The sequence below is a fragment of the Oncorhynchus masou genome, chromosome 24 (genome assembly GCF_036934945.1).
Source record: "Oncorhynchus masou masou isolate Uvic2021 chromosome 24, UVic_Omas_1.1, whole genome shotgun sequence".
In the NCBI taxonomy this organism is placed as follows: domain Eukaryota; kingdom Metazoa; phylum Chordata; class Actinopteri; order Salmoniformes; family Salmonidae; genus Oncorhynchus; species Oncorhynchus masou.
The window spans coordinates 68,215,037-68,237,001 of record NC_088235.1 but is presented as its reverse complement, the minus strand read 5'-3'; the positions used below and the strand labels follow the sequence as shown (position 1 = coordinate 68,237,001).

General features: G+C 41.9%; 1 protein-coding gene across 1 annotated transcript in view; it reads left to right on the top strand.

The window, feature by feature from the left end:
* The window catches only part of LOC135512524 (adhesion G-protein coupled receptor D2), a 149,783-nt gene that overhangs the window by 8,240 nt on the left and 119,578 nt on the right, over positions 1-21,965 (top strand). The window contains exons 5-9 of the mRNA XM_064934632.1: positions 777-1,418; positions 7,810-8,001; positions 9,604-9,650; positions 17,197-17,502; positions 17,931-18,039. Coding sequence (XP_064790704.1) covers positions 777-1,418; positions 7,810-8,001; positions 9,604-9,650; positions 17,197-17,502; positions 17,931-18,039 — 1,296 coding nt within the window. The remainder of the gene's footprint in view (positions 1-776; positions 1,419-7,809; positions 8,002-9,603; positions 9,651-17,196; positions 17,503-17,930; positions 18,040-21,965) is intronic.

Sequence of the window (21,965 nt, the reverse complement as noted above, 5' to 3'; positions counted from 1 at the left end):
GTTCGCAACGAGCCAGGCGGCCCAAACTGCTGCATATACCCTGACTCTGTTGCACAGAATGCAAGAGAAGTGACACATTTTCCCTAGTTAAAAGAAATTCATGTTAGCAGGCAATATTAACTAAATATGCAGGTTTAAAAATATATACTTGTGTATTGATTTTAAGAAAGGCGTTGATGTTTATGGTTAGTACACATTGGTGCAACGACAGCGCTTTTTTCACGAATGCGCTTGTTAATTCATCACCCGTTTGGCAAAGTAGCGTGTGATTCAATGTTAAATTAACAGGCACCGCAACGATTATATGCAACGCAGGACAAGCTAGATAAACTAGTAATATCGTCAACCATGTGTAGTTAACTAGTGATTATGTTAAGATTGATTGTTTTTTATAAGATATGTTTAATGCTAGCTAGCACCTTACCGTGGCTCCTTGCTGCACTCGCATAACAGGTAGTCAGCCTGTCACACAGTCACTTCGTGGAATGCAATGTGTAATCGGCCATAATCTGTGTCCAAAAATGCAGATTACCAATTGTTGTGATCTTGAAATCGGCCATTCTGATTAATCGGTTGACCTGTAGTCTTTGTGCAGACGTTTTAAATTGGACTGGCGGCAGCGACATTGGCCTTACTATCCTGCAGTCTAGTGAATACGTTTTTGCAACCTAAATATGACTACAATTGGAGTTGCGTAATATCGTTCCGTCCCTTTTATGTCTGTGTCCAAGTTGTATAATGAACGTGACTGTTCTATCTCTGTCCACCACTCTAAGGTTCCACCGAGACCCTTATCCTGGAGTTTGACGGGAGATCCGACGTGAAGAACGCGCGTCTCCTGCACAATTTCCCCGCCATGTGCGAAGTGACCGTTTGCACCCGTGTCCGCTTCGATCCGGCCTGCTACGGATTTTCCACTGTCTTCTCTTATTCCATCCAGTCATTCATTAATGAGTTCCAGCTCCGCGCCAGGCTGATCCAGGGCCAGCCCGTTCAGCTGGCTCTGTTGGTCCATGGCATGCACGGGCCCTACCAGGAGGCCTTCCGCCATGATGGCTCCTGGCACTCACTGTGCGTGAGCTGGTCGCGCCACGGTGGACGCTGGGCCCTGTTTGCCAACGGCCGCCCGGTCAACCGGGGCGACAGCCTGTACAGCGCAGGTGACGTGGGCCCTGATGGCCACTTCATCTTGGGCCAGGAGCAGGACTCGTTCGGGGGCTCGTTCAAGAGTGCAGAGTCCTTCTCGGGTAGTCTCACGCAGCTGCACATTTGGGAGCGGATGTTGAACGACAGCGAAATCCACACCATGGAAAAAGAGTGCTCTCCCGCCTCATCTGGGCTGGTATTCAAGTGGAGCGCCACAGTCCTGGAAGTGGAGTCCTCCTTGAAGAGGCTCTGGGGAGACTCGCCGTGCCAAGGTAAGGACCACGTGGGCGGACATGCTTGATTTAAAGCGGACTACCCCTGGAGCTAGGCTGGGCTGTCCCAGCATTCATTCTCTCTCTCTCTCTCTCTCTCTCTCTCTCTCTCTCTCTCACTCTCTGTCTCTTTCTCTCTCTCTCTCTCTCTCCTCTTACCTGTTATGAGTTCCAGAGCCTGCATTTGGAGGTTCCATGTCTCTGTCCGGCAGCTCCCTCTTCCTTCATGAATAGGGGAGCAAATTGGCAAACTCAGCCCAGTAATGGTTGTAAATATTTAATGTGTGTGGTAATGAATCCCACCCTTCAAAACAAACTCTCCTTTCTGACATCGTCGTCTCAGCTGCCTGGGCTCTTGTTATGGAGACCGTAGGGAATAGTGTCCCAAATGGCACCCTATTCCATACATAGTGCACTACTTTTGACCAGACCTGGTCAAACGTAGTGCCCTATATAGGGAATAGGGTGCCATTTGGCATGTATCAAAGGAGAACACACAGGCAGATGTTCTATCTCCATATATATCAGACCCAGACAGTACAACCTCCTTCCGTTCCTTATCGGACCATTTAAGAATGTTGACTCATTCTGACATCATGTGAAACCCAGCACATTAGGAGCGCACTTGCTTTCTCTTTCTAGCAGCTTTTTTACTTCTTAAAAGCATTGCATATCCATTGCACAGCCAGAAGAGGGTGGGACCTCCCCTCTGAGCCTAGTTCCTCTCTCGGGACTTTATTTTAACAAACCTAACGCAAATGGCCTTATGGTTAGGGTGTCCACCCTGATAGACTAGTGTCCTGTTCCACGGGGTGTACATCAAGCTGCCTCATGCTACAGAAACAGGAGATAGGCACCTTCCCTATGAGCCGTTTCGACACGCACAATCCAAGGCTCTTGCAAGACTACTTACTTACTAATTCAATGGTAAATCTAAGCGTTGGCGGTAGAGCTATAAGTCCGGGGGTGTGTCAAATATTTTTGCTATTTTCACAGCTGGAATTATGAGTGAAATAATTGATGGTGGCGCGAAAGGGTTGGGTTTTGATTAATAAACACGTTGTAGGTGTGACAAGGGCTTGGCCACTGACTGACCAATCAATGCATTCCCATGGCTTAATACTGCATGCGATTGTCTCAAGTTCTGTATGTTATTGACTGTGTCTTTGCGTTTTCTTCAACTCCAATTCAGCTGGGGGCATGGACTATTCTCGTCCTGGTCCATTGTGGATTGATATTACACTTCATTAAATAGTATAGGCCACAGTAATGAGTAATAGCAACAGTAAAAAATTGTGCTGAGCAATTAACCAAAATTTCGCTCATTTACATTTTTTTAAACAACTAATTGAATGTTAGTTGTTTAAATATTTTCATTCCATGTAGTTTTTTTTTGGGTTGTTGAGTGCAATGTGCTGTTTATCTCGCGACAAATCAGATCAAGCCTGAACTGTGAGATGTAGTAGGGAGGTGTAGTTTCCAACAGGCCAATATTCTACATAGTTTAGCAAAGAAAACATGCTAATTAACTACAATAACCATAATCCATTGAGCACCTACTTGTCTGTTCTGAGATGGAGAAGAGATAGAAAGAACTCGCAATTGAAAGGGATAAAGAGCAGTTGTTCATGAGGTATCTCTACCTGAAAATACATTATCTAAGATTGATAGTTGGTATTCAGCAGTTTTAAAAGTATGTGTTTTTTACTTTGAAGAACTATTAAAAAATTGATTTGTGTCAGACGGCATAGGCAACAGTTCTATAGAGATGAGATGATGACTTGGAATTAAATAATAGTCTTCAAATAGGCCTAAAACAAATGTAATATACAAAACAATTAAAATATTTTATTAAAGTAAAGTAATGTGAATACATTATGGTTAATAAGTGATAAGCAGTAATGGCAGTCATTTTATTAATAGTTTTTCTGTGGGGGGGTGAAACTGAAACAGCACTCCTAAAAGCTTAGTACTAGTAAAAGAAAAATGAACATCCAGTGTTTGCTCAATAGCCTATGTTTGGAGTGTTGGCAGTCAATATTGTTGTAATTGGCTTTAAAAGCGTAGCGTACATATCTTTACTCATTGCACTTCTCCTAAAATAAAAATTCTAGGCTCCCGTAAAATGTATTGTATGTGTGAGGCAGGTTCTCAATAAGCAAAATATAGCCTAGACCTACCGTTGATACTGCATTATAGCAATGAATCATTTAAATTAAGCGGAGCCAGTTCAGAAAATAAACCTGAGTGCCCCTCCTCAGGCTGACGCATCAGCTGAGATGGCATCTACTGTGTTAGAGGCTAGTATCAATCACGCCTACCTTAGTTGGCGGTCTATTTAAGCTGTCCGGGTCTGCTCACTCATCCTGCTGCCACTTACTGTTACTATGTGCTGGCTTCTTGTTCCCACCATCACCACAGCCTCTACCTGTTAGGTTCTGTGTTCCTGCCGGGGGGATTGGTATAGCTTACCGCACTCACTGCCTGTAGGCTATTTTATATTGATGCTTTGCTTGGACAGTGAGCTACCCTGATGGAGCAGAGCCTTTATCGCCAAGACTTGCACTATCCATTGCTTCTACCTGGCTTTTTCTTTCTGAAATAAGTTTGTAGGAGTGCGTTTTTGGTAACCGGATGAGATGCTCTCTTTGGAAATGGATACTTGAAGAAGCTAAATAAAGTATGCAGGTAGGCGCATACAATGCATTCGGAAAGTATTAAGACCCTTTGACTTTTTATTCTTATTCTAAAATGGATATCATACAAAAAATCTTCATCAATCTTCACACAATACCCAAAAATGGCAAAGCGAAAACAGGTTTGTAGAAATGTTAGCAAATGTATAAAAAAAAAATATATATATATATATCTTAACGAAACTATTCAGACCCTTTGCTATAAGACTCAACATGGAGCTCAGGTGCATCCTGTTTCAATTGATCATCCTTTTGATGTTTCTACAACTTGATTGGAGTCCACCTGTGGTCAATTCAATTGATTGGACATGATTTGGAAAGGCGCACACCTGTTTAATATAAGGTCCCACAGTTGACAGGGTATGTCGTGTCTGTTGACTTATATCTCCCTCACTAACTTTAAGCATCAAACCAAATGTTATTTGTCACATACACATGGTTAGCAGATTTTAATGCGAGTGTAGCGAAATGCTTGTCAGAGCAGCTTACTGATCACTGCACCTGTACACAGCCCATCTGTAAATAGCCCACCCAACTACCTCATCCTATATTGTTATTTTTTTTGCTCTTTTGCACCCTAGTATCTCTACTTGCACATCATCATCTGTACATCTATCACTCCGGTGTTAATGCTAAATTGTAATTATTTCACCACTATGGTATATTTATTGCCTTACCTCCCTAATCTTACTACATTTTCACACACTGTATATAGATTGTTCTATTGTGTTTGTTTATCCTATGTGTAACTCTGTGTTGTTGTTTTTGTCGCACTGCTTTGCTTTATCTTGGCCAGGTCGCAGTTGTAAATGAGAACTTTTTCTCAACTGGTTAAATAAAGGTGAAAAAAATAAAAAATAAATGTCAGAGCAAAAACCAAGCCATGAGATCGAAGGAGTTGTCCGTTGTGACGGCCCTGAATTTTTCTGAACCGTCTCAGTGCTTCTCCTTCCAATAGGACGCTTTCCTTTAATTCCCAATTAAATAGCCAGCATCAGCTGCGCAAAAGTGGGTTTGTGATGGAGACGTGAATGAGGATGTGTTCAACCCTCAGTTCCCGAAGCTTCTCTATTCCGGTTGTTTTGTTGCCGTTAAACGTGTATTTTGTAACCTAATAGAGTTTACCCAGGATCGGATCCACTCTTTACGTCCGTGGACTACACCTCTCTGTTCTTCGTGGCCTTTCTCCGCTGGAGATCTATAGGCGGGTTGGATTGTCTGACTGACCGACTGACTACCACCTTTTTGTATACGGTATTTCATTTGTTTTGATGTGACGTATACGGTGATGATTTATGTTATTAGTTGTAGTTGAGGACTTAGTAAGAGTTGATACGCTTTACAGTTCTGTGGTAAAATAATTGTTATATTGATTGTATGATTAATACTGGGCTTACGCTACACTTGAATGAATGGACAAACATTGCGTGACTAAGGTCACTGGAGTTCCCTGAACTCCTTTACCGGGCTGGACTCTTTTTAGGCCCGAGGTACACAACATACAGAACACAACCTACCTGGCACCCCTATAAATAATAACCTCAAGTCAAAACCGTTACACCGCAGAGCTCCGAGACAGGATTGTTTCGAGGCACAGATCTGGGGAAGGGTACCAAAACATTTCTGCAGTATTGAAGGCCCCCAAGAACACAGTGGCCTCCATCATTCTTAATTGGGAGAAGTTTGGATCCACCTAGACTTCCAAGAGCTGGCCGCCCGGCCAAACTAAGCAATCAGGCGAGAAGGGACTTGGTCAGGAAGGGGACCAAGAACCCGATGGTCACTCTGACAGTGCTCCAGAATTCCTCTGTGGAGATGGAGGAGGACCTACCAGAAGGACAACCATCTCTGCAGAACTCCATCAATCAGGCCTTTATGGTAGAGTGGCCAGACAGAAGCCACTCCTAAGTAAAATGCACATGACATGCTTGGAGTTTGCCAGAAAGCACCTGAAGGACTCAGTCCATGAAAAAAAAGGTTCTCTGGTCTGATGAAACCAAGATTGAACTCTTTGGCCTGAATGCCAAGCATCACATCTGGAGGAAACCTTGCACCATCCTACGGTGAAACATGGTGGTGGCAGCATCATGCTGAGGGCATGTTTTTCAGTGGCAGGGACTGGGAGACTAGTCAGGATCAAGGGAAAGATGAACAGAGTAAAGTACAGAAATATCCTTGATGAAAACCTGCTCTAGAGCGCTTAGGACCTCAGACTAAGGCAAAGGTTCACATTCCAACAGGACAACAACCCTAAGCACACAGCCAAGACAACACAGGAGCAGCTTTGAGACAAGTCTCTGCATGTCCTTGAGTGGCCCAGCCAGAGCTCGGATTTTAACCCAATCGAACATCTCTGGAGAGACCTGAAAATAGCTGTGCAGCAATGCTCCCTGTCCAACTTAACAGAGCTTGAGAGAATCTAAAGAAGAATGGGAGAAACACCCCAAATACAGGTGTGCCAAGATTGTAGCGTTATACCTAAGAAGACTCGAGGCTGTAATCGCTGCCAAAGGTGTTTCAACAAAGAACTGAGTAAAGGGTCTAAATATTTATGTAAATGTGATATTTCAGTTTTTTTTCCCGTAAATTTGCTCAAATGTATTAAAACCAGTTTTTATGCTTTGTCATTATGGGGTATTGTGTGTAGGTTGATGAGGGGAATAAAACAATTTAATCGTTTTTAGAATAAGGCTGTAACGTAAGGAAATGTGTGGCAAGTAAAGGGGTCTGAATACTTTCCGAATGCACCGTATGTGTATATGTTTAAAGATGTGCAGTATATTTTCTGTTCAAGGCACATTGACTAAACAACTTTATGGATATGCTGCTTTGCAAGGCAAGGATAAAACAGAAAACACGTTGCTGTTTAACCAGCCTTAGTAGCCTAGGCCTAGGTTAAGGGTAGCGGAGGGCTTGATACGAAATGGAAAACAAGAAATCTTTTTTTTTTTTTAACAACAACCATATTTCTACACAGGGTGGGGTCAGAAGCATGATATCATATATCTCTTCTTGTTCCATGGCACTGTGTGCACACGTAGGCCTAAGAAGACTCACCTGTGCGATGCTGCTAAACCAGCCTTGATTAAGAGGACATGTCTTTTCCATGGGCACTGTGTGTCATGGGTGGATAGTCTGCTATTCCGCTCTCAAAATCCATGCCATTGTCAAATGCGTTACCATTAAGACCTGCTTTTTGTGGGTCTTATCTTCCCATTAGCGCTGGGAAGATTGTTACTTTTGCGCTTGTTTTTAAGGACATACCTAAAATATTGCCACACCTCCCACCTCAACGCAAGCGAGTTGATTTTAGACAGGTAAATTGCCGAGCCTGGAGTTAGACACTTGTCTTCCTTCTACTAAGTTTTTCCCGGACAATGTGCTACTGCTTTTGCTTGCTGTTTGGGGCTAAGGACAGGTTTTAGGGCTGTATTCCAGAATTCCCGGTTGAAGGATTTCGTACCTTGGTCAATCCTTCCTGATTCTAGGAATCCTCCAACCTGGATATCTGGAAAACCTGAGAATTTTTGGAAAGTTACTGTAAGTTTGCAACCCTCGACAATTTAATGTAAAGCACTTGTGACATATAATGATTCTAAAAGGTCTTTAAAAAATGCATTTGATTGATTGATGTACAATGGACTTATCTTATCTTTTTGGCTCTCTGTTTTTTTCTGTTATTGCTTCCTTACTAGCTAACAGCAGTGAGTTGGCTGACGAGTTCCTGTACTCCCTGTTGGATTCAGATGTGGTGCCATATCACAACTTCTCTGAGGTGGTGGATGCACCTCAGGCTGGAGAGTGTGTCACCTTTGACCCCCTGAGTGGAGGCTGGGGCTTAGACGTTTGTGACAGTCAGAGAGGTGCCGTCTGCCAGTTTGAGAAAGGTGATCGCTCACTGATAACAGTTAAATGTCATCGAAACATGATCTAATTATTTCTAAGCACACACAAATCAATCAAAGGGGGAGTGCATATTTTTTGGGGGAATTAAACATCATCCTATGTAAAATAAGATACAACTTTTAAAAGTTAAGCGTCACCTGTTTCAAATAGACTCTTGTTATGTTATGTGCCAATGTAATAAAAAACTCAATGGCCCTGCTTGGGTACTTTCAAAATTAAACTTAGGATGTGTTCAGAAAGGTGATGTGTTTAGAACGTTATATAAATGGGATTAATAGAGCTAGCAGGATTCATGTCAAATATTTGTTTTACACAATACATTTATATCTGGACATTCGATAACGTTGCACCCATTCAAACAGACCCAAGTCATTCCATCCTTTAGTTAATCACTAATCTATAATTGGTTAAGTTACATCTACCTCCGTAGATACCTTGCTTTCACCTATCCAGTCACCTTAAAGGGGCAATCCAGGATTTGAACAACAAAGCGGTCAGCCCGCCACTTCTTTTGGTAAACAGAGTGATGAGGCTGGAGAAATGTAATTGATAGACAGAGCTAAGGACGCAAGGACTGACCATCCATGAGATCAAAATGATAGTGTTAGCCATGTTTTGAAGCTATACAGTGTTTATTACATTGTTTACTTGGCATGGAATAAAACAAGCTTATATTTGGGGTTCTGATTGGGTACAACAGTTGAACTAAGCTCATGAGGCATTTACATGTTATGGATGTACCAAAGGATGGTTGTACCAGTCCCCCATTGCCCCTTAAGTCAGAAGGGGACAAGGGAGGGGGTTGTTTTAAGATGGTCATACCAAGGATAATTTAGCTATTTGATTTCGAATTTTAGGACCTGTTTTGTTATCAAAAAAAGTACATAAAACGATTAATTGATGAAACATTTAAATTTGGCCTTACTGCTATTGGCCCATAGAAACACATTGAATAAAATATTCATACATGACAAAACAGATCAACAGTCAATAAAAGAAAGTGTCTGTCCTATATCTGAGAGATATAATAAATATCAGGATTTTAGGCATCCTAGAGCAAAATGTGTTCGTGAGAGTCTCACGATTCAGTATTAGTGTGTAGCCCAATCTGTACAGACTTTAGAGACAGAAGTTGGCAGATGAGCGGAACCGACTTCAGACGAGTCCCGTGACTCTTGTGGGGGTAGTAGAGCAAAACGGAGAACACCATTGTGTTTGGGAGAGTCTCATCTGTCTCTAGAGTAGTAATACATTCGGACGCTACAGATGTTTTTGTGAGGAGACCGATTTTCGGGATGTCACATGGTCTGACAAACACCACTGTAGACACGCCACCTTCCACCTTAGATGCGGAAGGCCGCCATTGGTGGATGAAGTTATTTGAGATGCTGCCCATGCAAAAAAAAAAAAAACACTATATCTCCAGTTTAAACAAAATTATTTTGATGGGGATTTTTGTATTATGCTAATTATATTTCCACTGGGGCACGGACATCAACTCTGGGCGGTTGTTTATGTTTTATTCAGTATATCCCGAGATATCTCATACTAACATTGTTTTGTTTACCTTTTTTTTATTCTAGAGGTGTTGGACATCTTCGGCTTTCCCAAGACAGCGTTTTTCATTAAGGTGAGCAAAGATGCGCTCTACCAACCCTGTAAATTGGAAGGTTCACCCAGCTGTAGCCTATTAGTTTCATGCCATTCAAATGCAGCTTTATCAGTCTGGATTCTGCGTCCAACAACCGCAAGCCAATGGCAGAATTAATATCCATCTCCCCTGGGTCATTTAGGGTTGCGTCCCAAATGGCACCCAATTCCCTATGTAGTGCACTGCTTTTTACCAGGGTCCTTAGGGCTCTGCTTAAAAGTAGTGCACAATAAAGGGCATTTGGAACACAACCTTAAGCCTGTGTCACACCAAAGGTTTTCTGTTATATTGACAAGATAGTTGAGTGACTGCTCCAACAATGGAAATGCATGTCCTCAAAGATGGAAGGCAGGGGGGAGGTGGTGAGATCAGCTGTGTGGTGACCTTTCTCGCCAGTGTGAACAACTATATTCCGATATAGTTGTTTATATAAGTGCATCCATTTATATCAGTGCATTTATAACACAACCATTACAAAACTTATTTTTGATCAAATAAGCCTCACGTACCAAATTAGGAATGACATTTTTTGTTGTTGACCAAATTTGACACTCATTGACCTCCATTAAAAAAAATCCTCACTTCGTTGTTTTATTTAGGTAGACAGATTTTGGATTGAGTAAACCCTCTTGCTTTGCAGCTTCCTTTGGTCACACAAAGCTATTTGGACACAATTTTTGTTTCAGATGCAAGTGACATCTTCTCGAGCAACTTTGCTGATACATGAAGCAATTCAAAGGCAATTGAAATTTCATGCAACATCCAATCCTGTCATACATTGGAGCTCCCGAGTGGCGCAGAGGTCTAAGGCACTGCGTCTCAGTGCTAGAGGCATCACTACAGACACCCTAGTTCGAATTCAGGCTGTATCACAACTGGCCGTGATTGGGAGTTGTCTGGGTTTGGCCGGTGTAGGCCGTCATTATAAATAAGAATTTGTTAACTGACTTGCCTAGTTAAATAAAGGTACAAATAATTAATAATAATCACATCATGGTTTCATAAATTATTTGTTTATCCTAACGCTTGGTAATTGGAGCATCCTCGATATATAGACAAAATACTGGCTGAACATTTTAGCTAGCTAACCAAAATGTTGCCTATTTGACAATCATGTTTTACCAAGCTAGCTAGCTAACCAAGCAGTTCATGTTGGACAAATTCAGTTGAAACTGGAGAGAGAAAGGTCTGGGTTCACTTTTAAAATTAAATGTATTGACCTCCAGACCATGTACATAAACCATGACTTGCCATGGTGACTAGAATTGTTTATACATTTCCTAAATGGCATGTCTCTTTTGTTGTAGTTTGCAGCAGCACTGACAGCTGTGTTGACATGAAAACTGGATCTGATTTCCGATTGGAATGATATGACTAGTCAAGTAAGCTTGCTCACTGATTGGACATTGAATACAGTCAGATGCAATGCAACTAGCCATAGACGACGCTAAAAATCTTTACATAGTTGGAGCACTCTACATAATCATGTCGTCCTGAAGTCTGCAACCGATGTGCTCACATTAGATGAGTTTGCTAACATTGCAACCTGTCTAGTCCCCTCCTTGACCTGCGATTTCCAGATGTGTCAGGGCCCGCCTCCTACTCTGTGTGCTGTAGGACAAGTTGCACAAGTAGGCCTGCACAGACTACTATTTTAGCCGTCTTATGCCACGATTTTTGCTGTCCCAGACAAAATTTCCACATCGTGGGCAAATTATAATTGCAAGTCGCATCGTAGCACCCCTATCACTTCACCAGAATTTTTTTGGCATGTCAGAAAAATAACCGGGACCTAAGATTGCATATCGGGAGAGTGGAAGACGCGTAGTCGCATTTCATTCACCCACTTTCATTATGCGACCTACGATGTCTTGGTCAGAGCATACGGCGTTAGAATTTATTTGCAATCCCAGAAATTTGTCGTGGATCTCAAATCGTGGCAAAATCGCAGTTAAAAATCATGTAATGTATTATACATTACATGATGGCGTCACACTGAGCAGCCCAGATCCAACTTCGTTAGGAGCAACATACAGTGCCTCCAGAAAGTAGTCCTACCATAGATCTACACACAAGACCCCATAATGACAAAGTGAAAACATGTTTTGAGAAATGTTAGATAATTTATTGAAATGAAGTATAGAAATATCCAATTTACTTAAGTATTATTTACTTAAGTATTCACACCCCTGAGTCAATACTTTGTAGAAGCAGCTTTTTGTAGAAGCAGCTTTGGCGGTTTATAGCTCTGAGTTGTCTTGGGTGTGTCTGTATCAGCTCTGCAAACCCGTATTTGAGGATTTCCTCCCATTCCTCCTTGCAGATTTTCTCAAGCTTTTTTACATTTGACCTTTATTTAACCAGGCAAGTCAGTTAAGAACAAATTCTTATTTTCAATGACGGCCTAGGAACAGTGGGTTAACTGCCTGTTCAGGGGCAGAACAGTACCTTGTCAGCTCGGGGGTTTGAACTTGCAGCCTTCCGGTTCCTAGTCCAACTCTCTAACCTACCCTGCCACCCCTTTTTAATTTTACCTTTATTTTACTAGGCAAGTCAGTTAAGAACAAATTCTTATAACCACTAGGAACAGTGGGTTAACTGCCTGTTCAGTGTTAAACCATTACAGTCAGCTCAGGGGTTTGAACTTGCAACCTTCCGATTACTAGTCCAATGCTCTAACCACTAGGCTAGGGTTTGTTAAACCATTACAGTCTAAGCCGGGGAGGGTTCTACTAAGCCATGTGGAATTGTTTTAAGAAGGTACCAAGATACCAAAATGATCCATACCAAGGATCATTTTGCTATTTGATTTTGAATTGTAAGACCCCTTGAAGTATCAAAAAATATATAAACAAATTATTTAATTAATATAATAATAATAATAAATAACATTTTTATTTGACCTTTACTGCTATTAACCCATACAAACACATTGAATAACAGATTCACTACATGGAACAACAGATAGTCCTCCCCCCCAAAAAAGTGTGTTTACATGTGTTTAAACCCTTATTTTTGGAACTAAACTGTCTCCATAAATACTTCCATAAATGTTTTCATTTGGTACCAGGGGACCTTCAGACTAGTCTTGTGAGGCCTGTGGGCATCCTAGAGCAAAACAACTGACATGTACGTGTTCTTTAGAGAATCACCTTTCTACAGATAGGTTATATTAGTGTAGCCCAAACTGTTTGAACACTACAGACAGAAGTTGGCAGATCGACTGTACCGACTTCAGACGAGTTTGTGGGGCTCGTAGACCAAAACATTCGGACACTACAGACAATTTAGTAAGAAGACCGATTTTCGGGATGTCTCATGGTCTGACAAACACCGCTCTAGCTCTATGCTAATTAGATTTCCACGGACATCGATTCTTGGGGGTTAATTTAGATGGGGAGCGGTGGTGAACAGCAATCTTCAAGTCTATCAACAGATTTTCTATGGGATTCAAGTCTGGGCTTTGACTGGGCCACTCAAGGACTGTCACATTCTTGTTCTGAAGCCGTTCCAGCATTCCACCTTTTAACAAACTCCAGGCGCGCGTGCGGTCATTATCGTGGAAAATACATAATTAGTCATTCTATCCCATGTTTTACTGTTTAAAGAATTATCTTGTTATATGCTGGTGTTTTTATAACCTGATACAACCTTGTCTTTGTGGGACTTAGTCATAAGACTGGGCGTATAGCTAAGGTCAGCTTGGGTGCGGCCACCAGCATGTGACACCCCGTGGGTTTACTATCTACAGAAAGTCACATGTATGGAAACTTGCAGAAAGGCGCAATTTTACACTATTTTACACACCTTTTACACACTATCTGTTGACTGCCACGTATACAGAAAGGGGTTGTATGTATTTCCTCTATAAAAGCAGAGACCGGGCTATGTTTGTTAAGCTTTCAACTCTGAACCGTTCTTGGTGATGTTGATTTTTGCAAATCTTATGATAAAGTATTGTTTGAAAGAATCTGGTCTCTCTTCCCTTTGATTATATATTCCACAATATCACGTGCCTTTTTCTTAGGAGTGGCTTCAGTCTGGCCACTCCAATAAAGCCCAGATTGGTGAAGTGTTGTAGAGACTGTTGTCCTTCTGGCAGGTTCTCCCATATCAGCCAAGGAACTCTCTGTAGTTCTTTCAGAGTCCTTCTTGCCCGGTTGTTCAGTTTGGTCAGACAGCCAGCTCTAGGCAGAGTGTGGGTATTTCCATATTTTTTTCAATTTCACAATGCTGGAGACCACTGTGCACTTGGAAACGTTCAACACTCTAGAAATGTTTTTTTTTTTACCATTCCCCAAATAAATGCCTCATAACAATTCTATCTCAGAGATCTACAGAGAGTTCCTTGGAGTAGCTGCTCTGACATGCACTGTCAACTGTGGAACCTTTCCACTGGGGCACAGGCATCAATTCTAGGAGGTTAATTTAGATGGGGAACGGTGGTGAACAGCAGGTGTGTTTCTTTTTAAATCATGTCCAAACAATTGAATTGGCCACAGGTGGACTCCAATCAAGTTGTAGCGACATCTCAAGGATGATCAAAGGAAATTGGATGCACCTGAGCTCAACTTGGAGCGTCATAGCAAAGGGGTGTGAATACATACAGTATCAGTCAAAAGTTAGGACACACACACACATACTCATTCAAGGGTTTTTCTTTATTTTTTACTATTTTCTACATTGTATAATAATAGTGAAGACATCAAAACTGTGAAATATGGAATCATATAGTAACCAAAAAAAGTGTTAAACAAATCAAAATATATTTTATATTTGAGATTCTTCAAAGTAGCCACCCTTTGCCTTGATGACAGCTTTGCACACTCTTGGCATTCTCTCAACCAGCTTCATGAGAAATCATTCTTAAATGAAAGAAGTTTGTGGAGATGGAAGAACCTTCCAGAAGGACAACCATCTCTGCAGCACTCCACCAATCAGGGCTTTATGGTAGAGTGGCCAGACTGAAGCCACTCCTCAGGAAGTGACACATGACAACCCGCTTGGAGTTTGTTAAAAGGCACCTAAAGAACTCTCAGAACTTGAGAAACAAGATTCTCTGGTCTTATGAAACCAAAATTTAACTCTTTGGCTTGAACGCCAAGCATCACGTCTGGAGGAAACCTGGCACCATCCCTACGGTGGAGCATTATGCTGTGGGGATGTTTTTCATCGGCAGGGAGACTTGTCAGGATTGAGGGAAAGATGAACAGAGAAAAGTTCAGAGAGATCCTTGATGAAAACCTGCACCAATGCGCTAAGGACCTCAGACTGTTGCTAAGGTTCACCATCCAACAGGACATTGACCCTAAGCACACAGCCAAGACAACGCAGGAGTGGCTTCGGGTCTATGAAGTTGGGTCTTTATATTCATAAAGTCTATGAATATCATTGAGTGGCCCAGCCAGAGCCCGGACTTGAACCTGATCAAACATCTCTGTGGAGACCTGAAAATAGCTGTGCAGCGACACTCCCCATCCAACCTGACAGAGCTTGAAAGAATCTGCAGAGAAGAATGTGAGAAACTCCCCAAATATACATGTGCCAAGCTAGTAGCGTCATACCCAAGAAGTCTTGAGGCTGTAATCGCTGCCGAAGGTGCTTCAACAAAGTACTGAGTAAAGGGTCTGAAAACTTGTGTAAATGTGATATTTAATTTTTTCTTAAAACCTGTTTTTGCTTTGACATTATGGGTATTGTGTGTAGATTGATGAGGTGGAAAAAATATTTAATCTATTTTAGAATAAGGCTGTAACATAACAAAATGTGGAAACAATCAAGGGGTCTGAATTAGAGGTCGACCGATTATGATTTTTCAACGCCAATACCAATATCGATTATTGGAGGACCAAAAAACCCGATAACGATTAATCGGCTGATTCCTTTATTTTTTATTTGTAATTAATGACAATTACAACAATACTGAATGAACACTTATTCTAACTTTAATATAATACATCAACACAATCAATTTAGCCTCAAATAAATAATGAAACATGTTCGATTTGGTTTAAATAATGCAAAAACAAAGTGTTGGAGAAGAAAGTAATATGTGCCATGTAAAAATGTGTGCCATGTAAAATATGTGCCATGTAAAAAAAGCTAATGTTTAAGTTCCTTGCTCAGAACATGAGAACATATGAAAGTTGGTGGTTCTTTTTAACTTGAGGATTCAATATTCCAAGGTTTTAGGTTGTAGTTAATATTGTATTTATAGGACTATTTCTCTCTATACCTTTTGTATTTCATATACCTTTGACTATTGGATGTTCTTATAGGCACTATAGTATTGCCAGTGTAACAGTATAGCTTCCGTCCCCCTCCTCGCCCCTACCTGGGCTCGAACCAGGAACACATCGACAACAGCCACACTCGAAGCATCGTTACCCATCGCTCCACAAAAGCCGCGGCCCTTGCAGCGCAAGTGGAATAACTACTCCAAATCTAAAAGCAAGTGACGTTTGAAACAGTATTAGCGCACACCCAGCTAACTAGCTAGCCATTTCACATTGGTTACACCAGCCATTAGGCTGATAGGCTTGAAGTCATATACAGCGCTGTGCTTGAGAAGAGCTGCTGGCAAAACGCACAAAAGTGCTGTTTGAATGAATGATTACGGGCCTGCTGCTGCTCAGTCAGAATGCTCTATCAAATCAGACTTAATTATAACATAATAACACACAAAAATACGAGCCTTTGGTCATTAATATGATCGAATCCGGAAACTATTATTTCAAAAACAAAACCTTTATTATTTCAGTGAAATACGGAACCGTTCTGTATTTTATCTAACGGGTGGCATCCCTAAGTCTAAATATTCTTGTTACATTGCACAACCTTCAATGTATGTCATAATTACGTAACATTCTAGTTCCCAATGAGCCAGGCAGCCCAAACTGTTGCATATACCCTGACTCTGCGTGCAATGAACGCAAGATAAATGACACAATTTCACCTGGTTAATAATGCCTGCTAAACTGAATTAGTAGTTATAACTAGTGATTGATTGTTTTTTATAAGATACATTTAATGCTAGCTAGTAATTTAACTTTGCTTCTACTGCATTCGTGTAACAGGCAGGCTACTCGTGGAGTGCAATGGTTAGAGCGTTGGACTACTTAACTGTGCTGTTGCAAGATTGGAACCCTGAGCTGACAAGGTGAAAATCTGTCGTTCTGCCCCTGAACAAGGCAGTTAACCCACAGTTCCTAGGCAGTCATTGAAAATAAGAATGTGTTCTTAACTGACTTGCCTAGTTAAATAAAAGGTATAAAAATACAAATGTAAAAAATAAAAAAATAATTGGAGTTCTGCGCCCCAAAATACCGATTTCCGATTTGTTATGAAAACTTGAAATCAGCCCTAATTAATCAGCCATTCCGATTAATCGGTCGACCTCCAGTCTGAATACTTTCCAAATGCACTGTAAATAAGCCCAATAAACATTCCCATTCAAGTCAAAATTCGCTAATGTTCTAATAGTTATTCTATTTCTATGGTTCAAACCACCATGTTTTTCACCAAGGTGATTGAGGACATGAGCATGAACGCGTCGTCTGAGAAAGACTTGGTGTCGCTGAGCGGACTGACTACCGTGCTGGTCAGGGTCCTGGAGGCCAGTCCAGACATCCTCACATCCACCGATGTCCTCTACCTCACTGAGATGATGAAACTGGAGGCCACCACCACCACCCAGGAGGTCAACCATGCCCAGGCGGGCCTAGACTCTGCCGAGGCCATGGTGTCCATTGCCACCAACTACCTGAAACTGGCCAGTCTCATCCTGGACTCTAAGAGGGCCGCCCAGTGGCTAGGTCGGCCGGAGGATGTTGTACGTTTTCAGTGTTCACACATTTATATAATGTATTACACCAGCAAACAGAACTGGTTGCAATTACGTATTTAATGATTTCATGGTCAGGTTGTATACTGGTCTTAATATTTTTTTTTGTCACACTTTTGTCTTAACTCTACAATGAATGTGAAGTTTTGATTTATTGTGTAATTTTTATGTTCTATAAGGAACTGGTTCTATAAGGAAGTTGTAATCTGACCACAAAACAACAGGAATATTATGTATTTTTCATGACTTCTTGATCTTGTCGTGAAAAAATATATCATTACCTGATTGTAACAGAGACCAGTTGTTGTATTCTGGTTACATGACCAGTTTTCAACCAGAAAATCCCTTTTCAGTAATATGTTTTTTTTCTCTCACACAAATGCCAAATAATTAAAACTTTTTTTTCCCCCATACAGACTGTGGGACCATTCACTGTGGTGGAGAGCATTGATAAACTGACTGGAGCTTTAGCACATGTGCTATCTGCCGAGTGGAAAAGCTTCACACTCTCCACGAAAAACATAGGTAATGATATTGTTAGCATCCGTTTTTTTATAGTGTTGCTAAACATCTTTCAAATGAGGTCTTATTAAGAATAAAATTAACATAAGAATGGATAAGAACTGGAGATAGAACTGGGAACTTCAGATAGATGCGAACCAACTAGAGAATAGAGGTGAAACGACAAAAGGGAGTTCACTTTACAGTGGTATCTGATGGCTCAGTCTGGGAGTATAGTGTTTGAATCAAATCAAATTATATTAGTCACAGGCAGAGAGAAAGAAAATAGAGAATTATTAGAAAAATTATAACATGTAATAATAAATACCCAATGAGTAATGATAACTTGGCTACGAGGTAATTGAGGTTGATATGTACATATAACTAGGAATGAAGTGAATAGGCAACAGGATAGATAATAAACAGTAGCAGCAGTGTTTGTGAAGAATAAAAAAAAGTTTGTGCAAAAAGGGTCAATACAGATAGTCCCGGGTAGCTATAACTATTTAACTTCTTGGAACTCTAGGGGCGCAATTTCATTTTTGGATGAAAAACGTTCCCGTTTTAAACAAGATATTTTGTCACAAAAAGATGCTCGACTATGCATATAATTGCTACTGTTCGAAAGAAAACACTCTGACGTGTCCAGAAATACAAAGATCTTCTCTGTGCGTGCCCTTTAACGTGAGCTTCAGGCAAAACCAAGATGAGATGGCATCCAGGAAATGACAAGGATTTTTGAGGCTCTGTTTGTCATGATCTCCTTATATGGCTGTGAACGCAAGAGGAATGAATCAACCCTCTCTGTCGTTTCCCCAAGGTGTCTGCAGCATTGTGACGTATTTGTAGGCAGATCATTGGAAGATTGACCATAAGAGACCACATTTACCACGTGTCCGCCCGGTGTCCTGCGCCGAAATTGGTGCGCAAAAGTCACCTGCCAGTATTTTTCCAAGGAATACAGAGAGGAAAGCAAGCTTCCACGAACTGCATGTCAATGAAGAGATATGTGAAAAAACACCTTGAGGACTGATTCCAAACAACGTTTGCCATGTTTCGGTCGATATTATGTAGTTAATCCGGAAAAGTTTTACGTTGTAGGTGACTGCATTTTCGGTTCGTTTCAGTAGCCAGGCGCAATGTAGAAAACGGAACGATTTCTCCTACACACAGACGCTTTCAGGAAACACTGCGCATTTGGCATGTGACTGAGAGTCTCCTCATTGAAAACATCAGAAGCTCTTCAAAGGTAAATGATTTTATTTATTTGGTTATCTGGCTTTTGTGAAAATGTTGCGTGCTACATGCTACACAAAATGCTATGCTAGCTTTGCATACTCTTACACAAATTAGTCCATTTCTATGGTTCAAAAGCATATTTTGAAAATCTGAGATGACAGTGTTGTTAAGAAAAGGCTAAGCTTGAGAGCAGATGCATTATTTTCATTTTATTTGCGATTTTCAGAAATCGTTAACGTTACATTATGCTAATGAGCTTCAGGCTATAACTGTATACAGGTTTTTTTCATAGCCAAACGTGAACAAAACGGAGCGATTTGTCCTACACAAATAATATTTTTTTGAAAAACTGCACATTTGCTATGTAACTGAGAGTCTCCTCATTGAAAACATCCGAAGCTCTTCAAAGTTAATGATTTTATTTATTTGGTTATCTGGTTTTTGTGAAAATGTTGCGTGCTAAATGCTACTCAAAATGCTATGCTAGCTTTGCATACTCTTACACAAATTAGTCCATTTCTATGGTTCAAAAGCATATTTTGAAAATCTGAGATGACAGTGTTGTTAAGAAAAGGCTAAGCTTGAGAGCAAACACATTATTTTAATTTTATTTGCGATTTTCAGAAATCGTTAACGTTGCGTTATGCTAATGAGCCTGAGGCTTTAGTCACGATCCCGGATCCGGGATGGGGAGTTTCAAGAGGTTAACTAACTATTTAACAGTCTTATGGCTTCGGTAGAAGCTGTTCAGGGTCCTTTGGTTCCAGACTTGGTGCATCGGTACCACTTGCCGTGCGGTAGCAGAGGGAACAGTCTTTGACAGGGGTTCTCAAACTAGGGGTTGCGACCCCATATGAAAATGGGGTTCGGGACAATTTCCAAAATCTTGAGAAAAATAATATATACAAAAAAATAATATAGTATTGTCTTTGTCTCTTAAAATCATTGTAATGTGGTTAACCTTAAAAATATGATTTAAAACATTCATTCATTCAACCAGAGACATTTACATTACATTTTACATTTAAGTCATTTGGCAGACGCTCTTATCCAGAGCGACTTACAAATTGGTGAATTCACCTTATGACATCCAGTGGAACAGCCACTTTACAATAGTGCATCTAAATCATTTAAGGGGGGGGGTGAGAAGGATTACTTTATCCTATCCTAGGTATTCCTTAAAGAGGTGGGGTTTCAGGTGTCTCCGGAAGGTGGTGATTGACTCCGCTGTCCTGGCGTCGTGAGGGAGTTTGTTCCACCATTGGGGGGCCAGAGCAGCGAACAGTTTTGACTGGGCTGAGCGGGAACTGTACTTCCTCAGTGGTAGGGAGGCGAGCAGGCCAGAGGTGGATGAACGCAGTGTCCTTGTTTGGGTGTAGGGCCTGATCAGAGCCTGGAGGTACTGCGGTGCCGTTCCCCTCACAGCTCCGTAGGCAAGCACCATGGTCTTGTAGCGGATGCGAGCTTCAACTGGAAGCCAGTGGAGAGAGCGGAGGTGCGGGGTGACGTGAGAGAACTTGGGAAGGTTGAACACCAGACGGGCTGCGGCGTTCTGGATGAGTTGTAGGGGTTTAATGGCACAGGCAGGGAGCCCAGCCAACAGCGAGTTGCAGTAATCCAGACGGGAGATGACAAGTGCCTGGATTAGGACCTGCGCCGCTTCCTGTGTGAGGCAGGGTCGTACTCTGCGGATGTTGTAGAGCATGAACCTACAGGAACGGGCCACCGCCTTGATGTTAGTTGAGAACGACAGGGTGTTGTCCAGGATCACGCCAAGGTTCTTAGCGCTCTGGGAGGAGGACACAATGGAGTTGTCAACCGTGATGGCGAGATCATGGAACGGGCAGTCCTTCCCCGGGAGGAAGAGCAGCTCTGTCTTGCCGAGGTTCAGCTTGAGGTGGTGATCCGTCATCCACACTGATATGTCTGCCAGACATGCAGAGATGCGATTCGCCACCTGGTCATCAGAAGGGGGAAAGGAGAAGATTAATTGTGTGTCGTCTGCATAGCAATGATAGGAGAGACCATGTGAGGTTATGACAGAGCCAAGTGACTTGGTGTATAGCGAGAATAGGAGAGGGCCTAGAACAGAGCCCTGGGGGACACCAGTGGTGAGAGCGCGTGGTGAGGAGACAGATTCTCGCCACGCCACCTGGTAGGAGCGACCTGTCAGGTAGGACGCAATCCAAGCGTGGGCCGCGCCGGAGATGCCCAACTCGGAGAGGGTGGAGAGGAGGATCTGATGGTTCACAGTATCGAAGGCAGCCGATAGGTCTAGAAGGATGAGAGCAGAGGAGAGAGAGTTAGCTTTAGCAGTGCGGAGCTCCTCCGTGATACAGAGAAGAGCAGTCTCAGTTGAATGACTAGTCTTGAAACCTGACTGATTAGGATCAAGAAGGTCATTCTGAGAGAGATAGCGGGAGAGCTGGCCAAGGACGGCACGTTCAAGAGTTTTGGAGAGAAAAGAAAGAAGGGATACTGGTCTGTAGTTGTTGACATCGGAGGGATCGAGTGTAGGTTTTTTCAGAAGGGGTGCAACTCTCGCTCTCTTGAAGACGGAAGGGACGTAGCCAGCGGTCAGGGATGAGTTGATGAGCGAGGTGAGGTAAGGGAGAAGGTCTCCGGAAATGGTCTGGAGAAGAGAGGAGGGGATAGGGTCAAGCGGGCAGGTTGTTGGGCGGCCGGCCGTCACAAGAAGCGAGATTTCATCT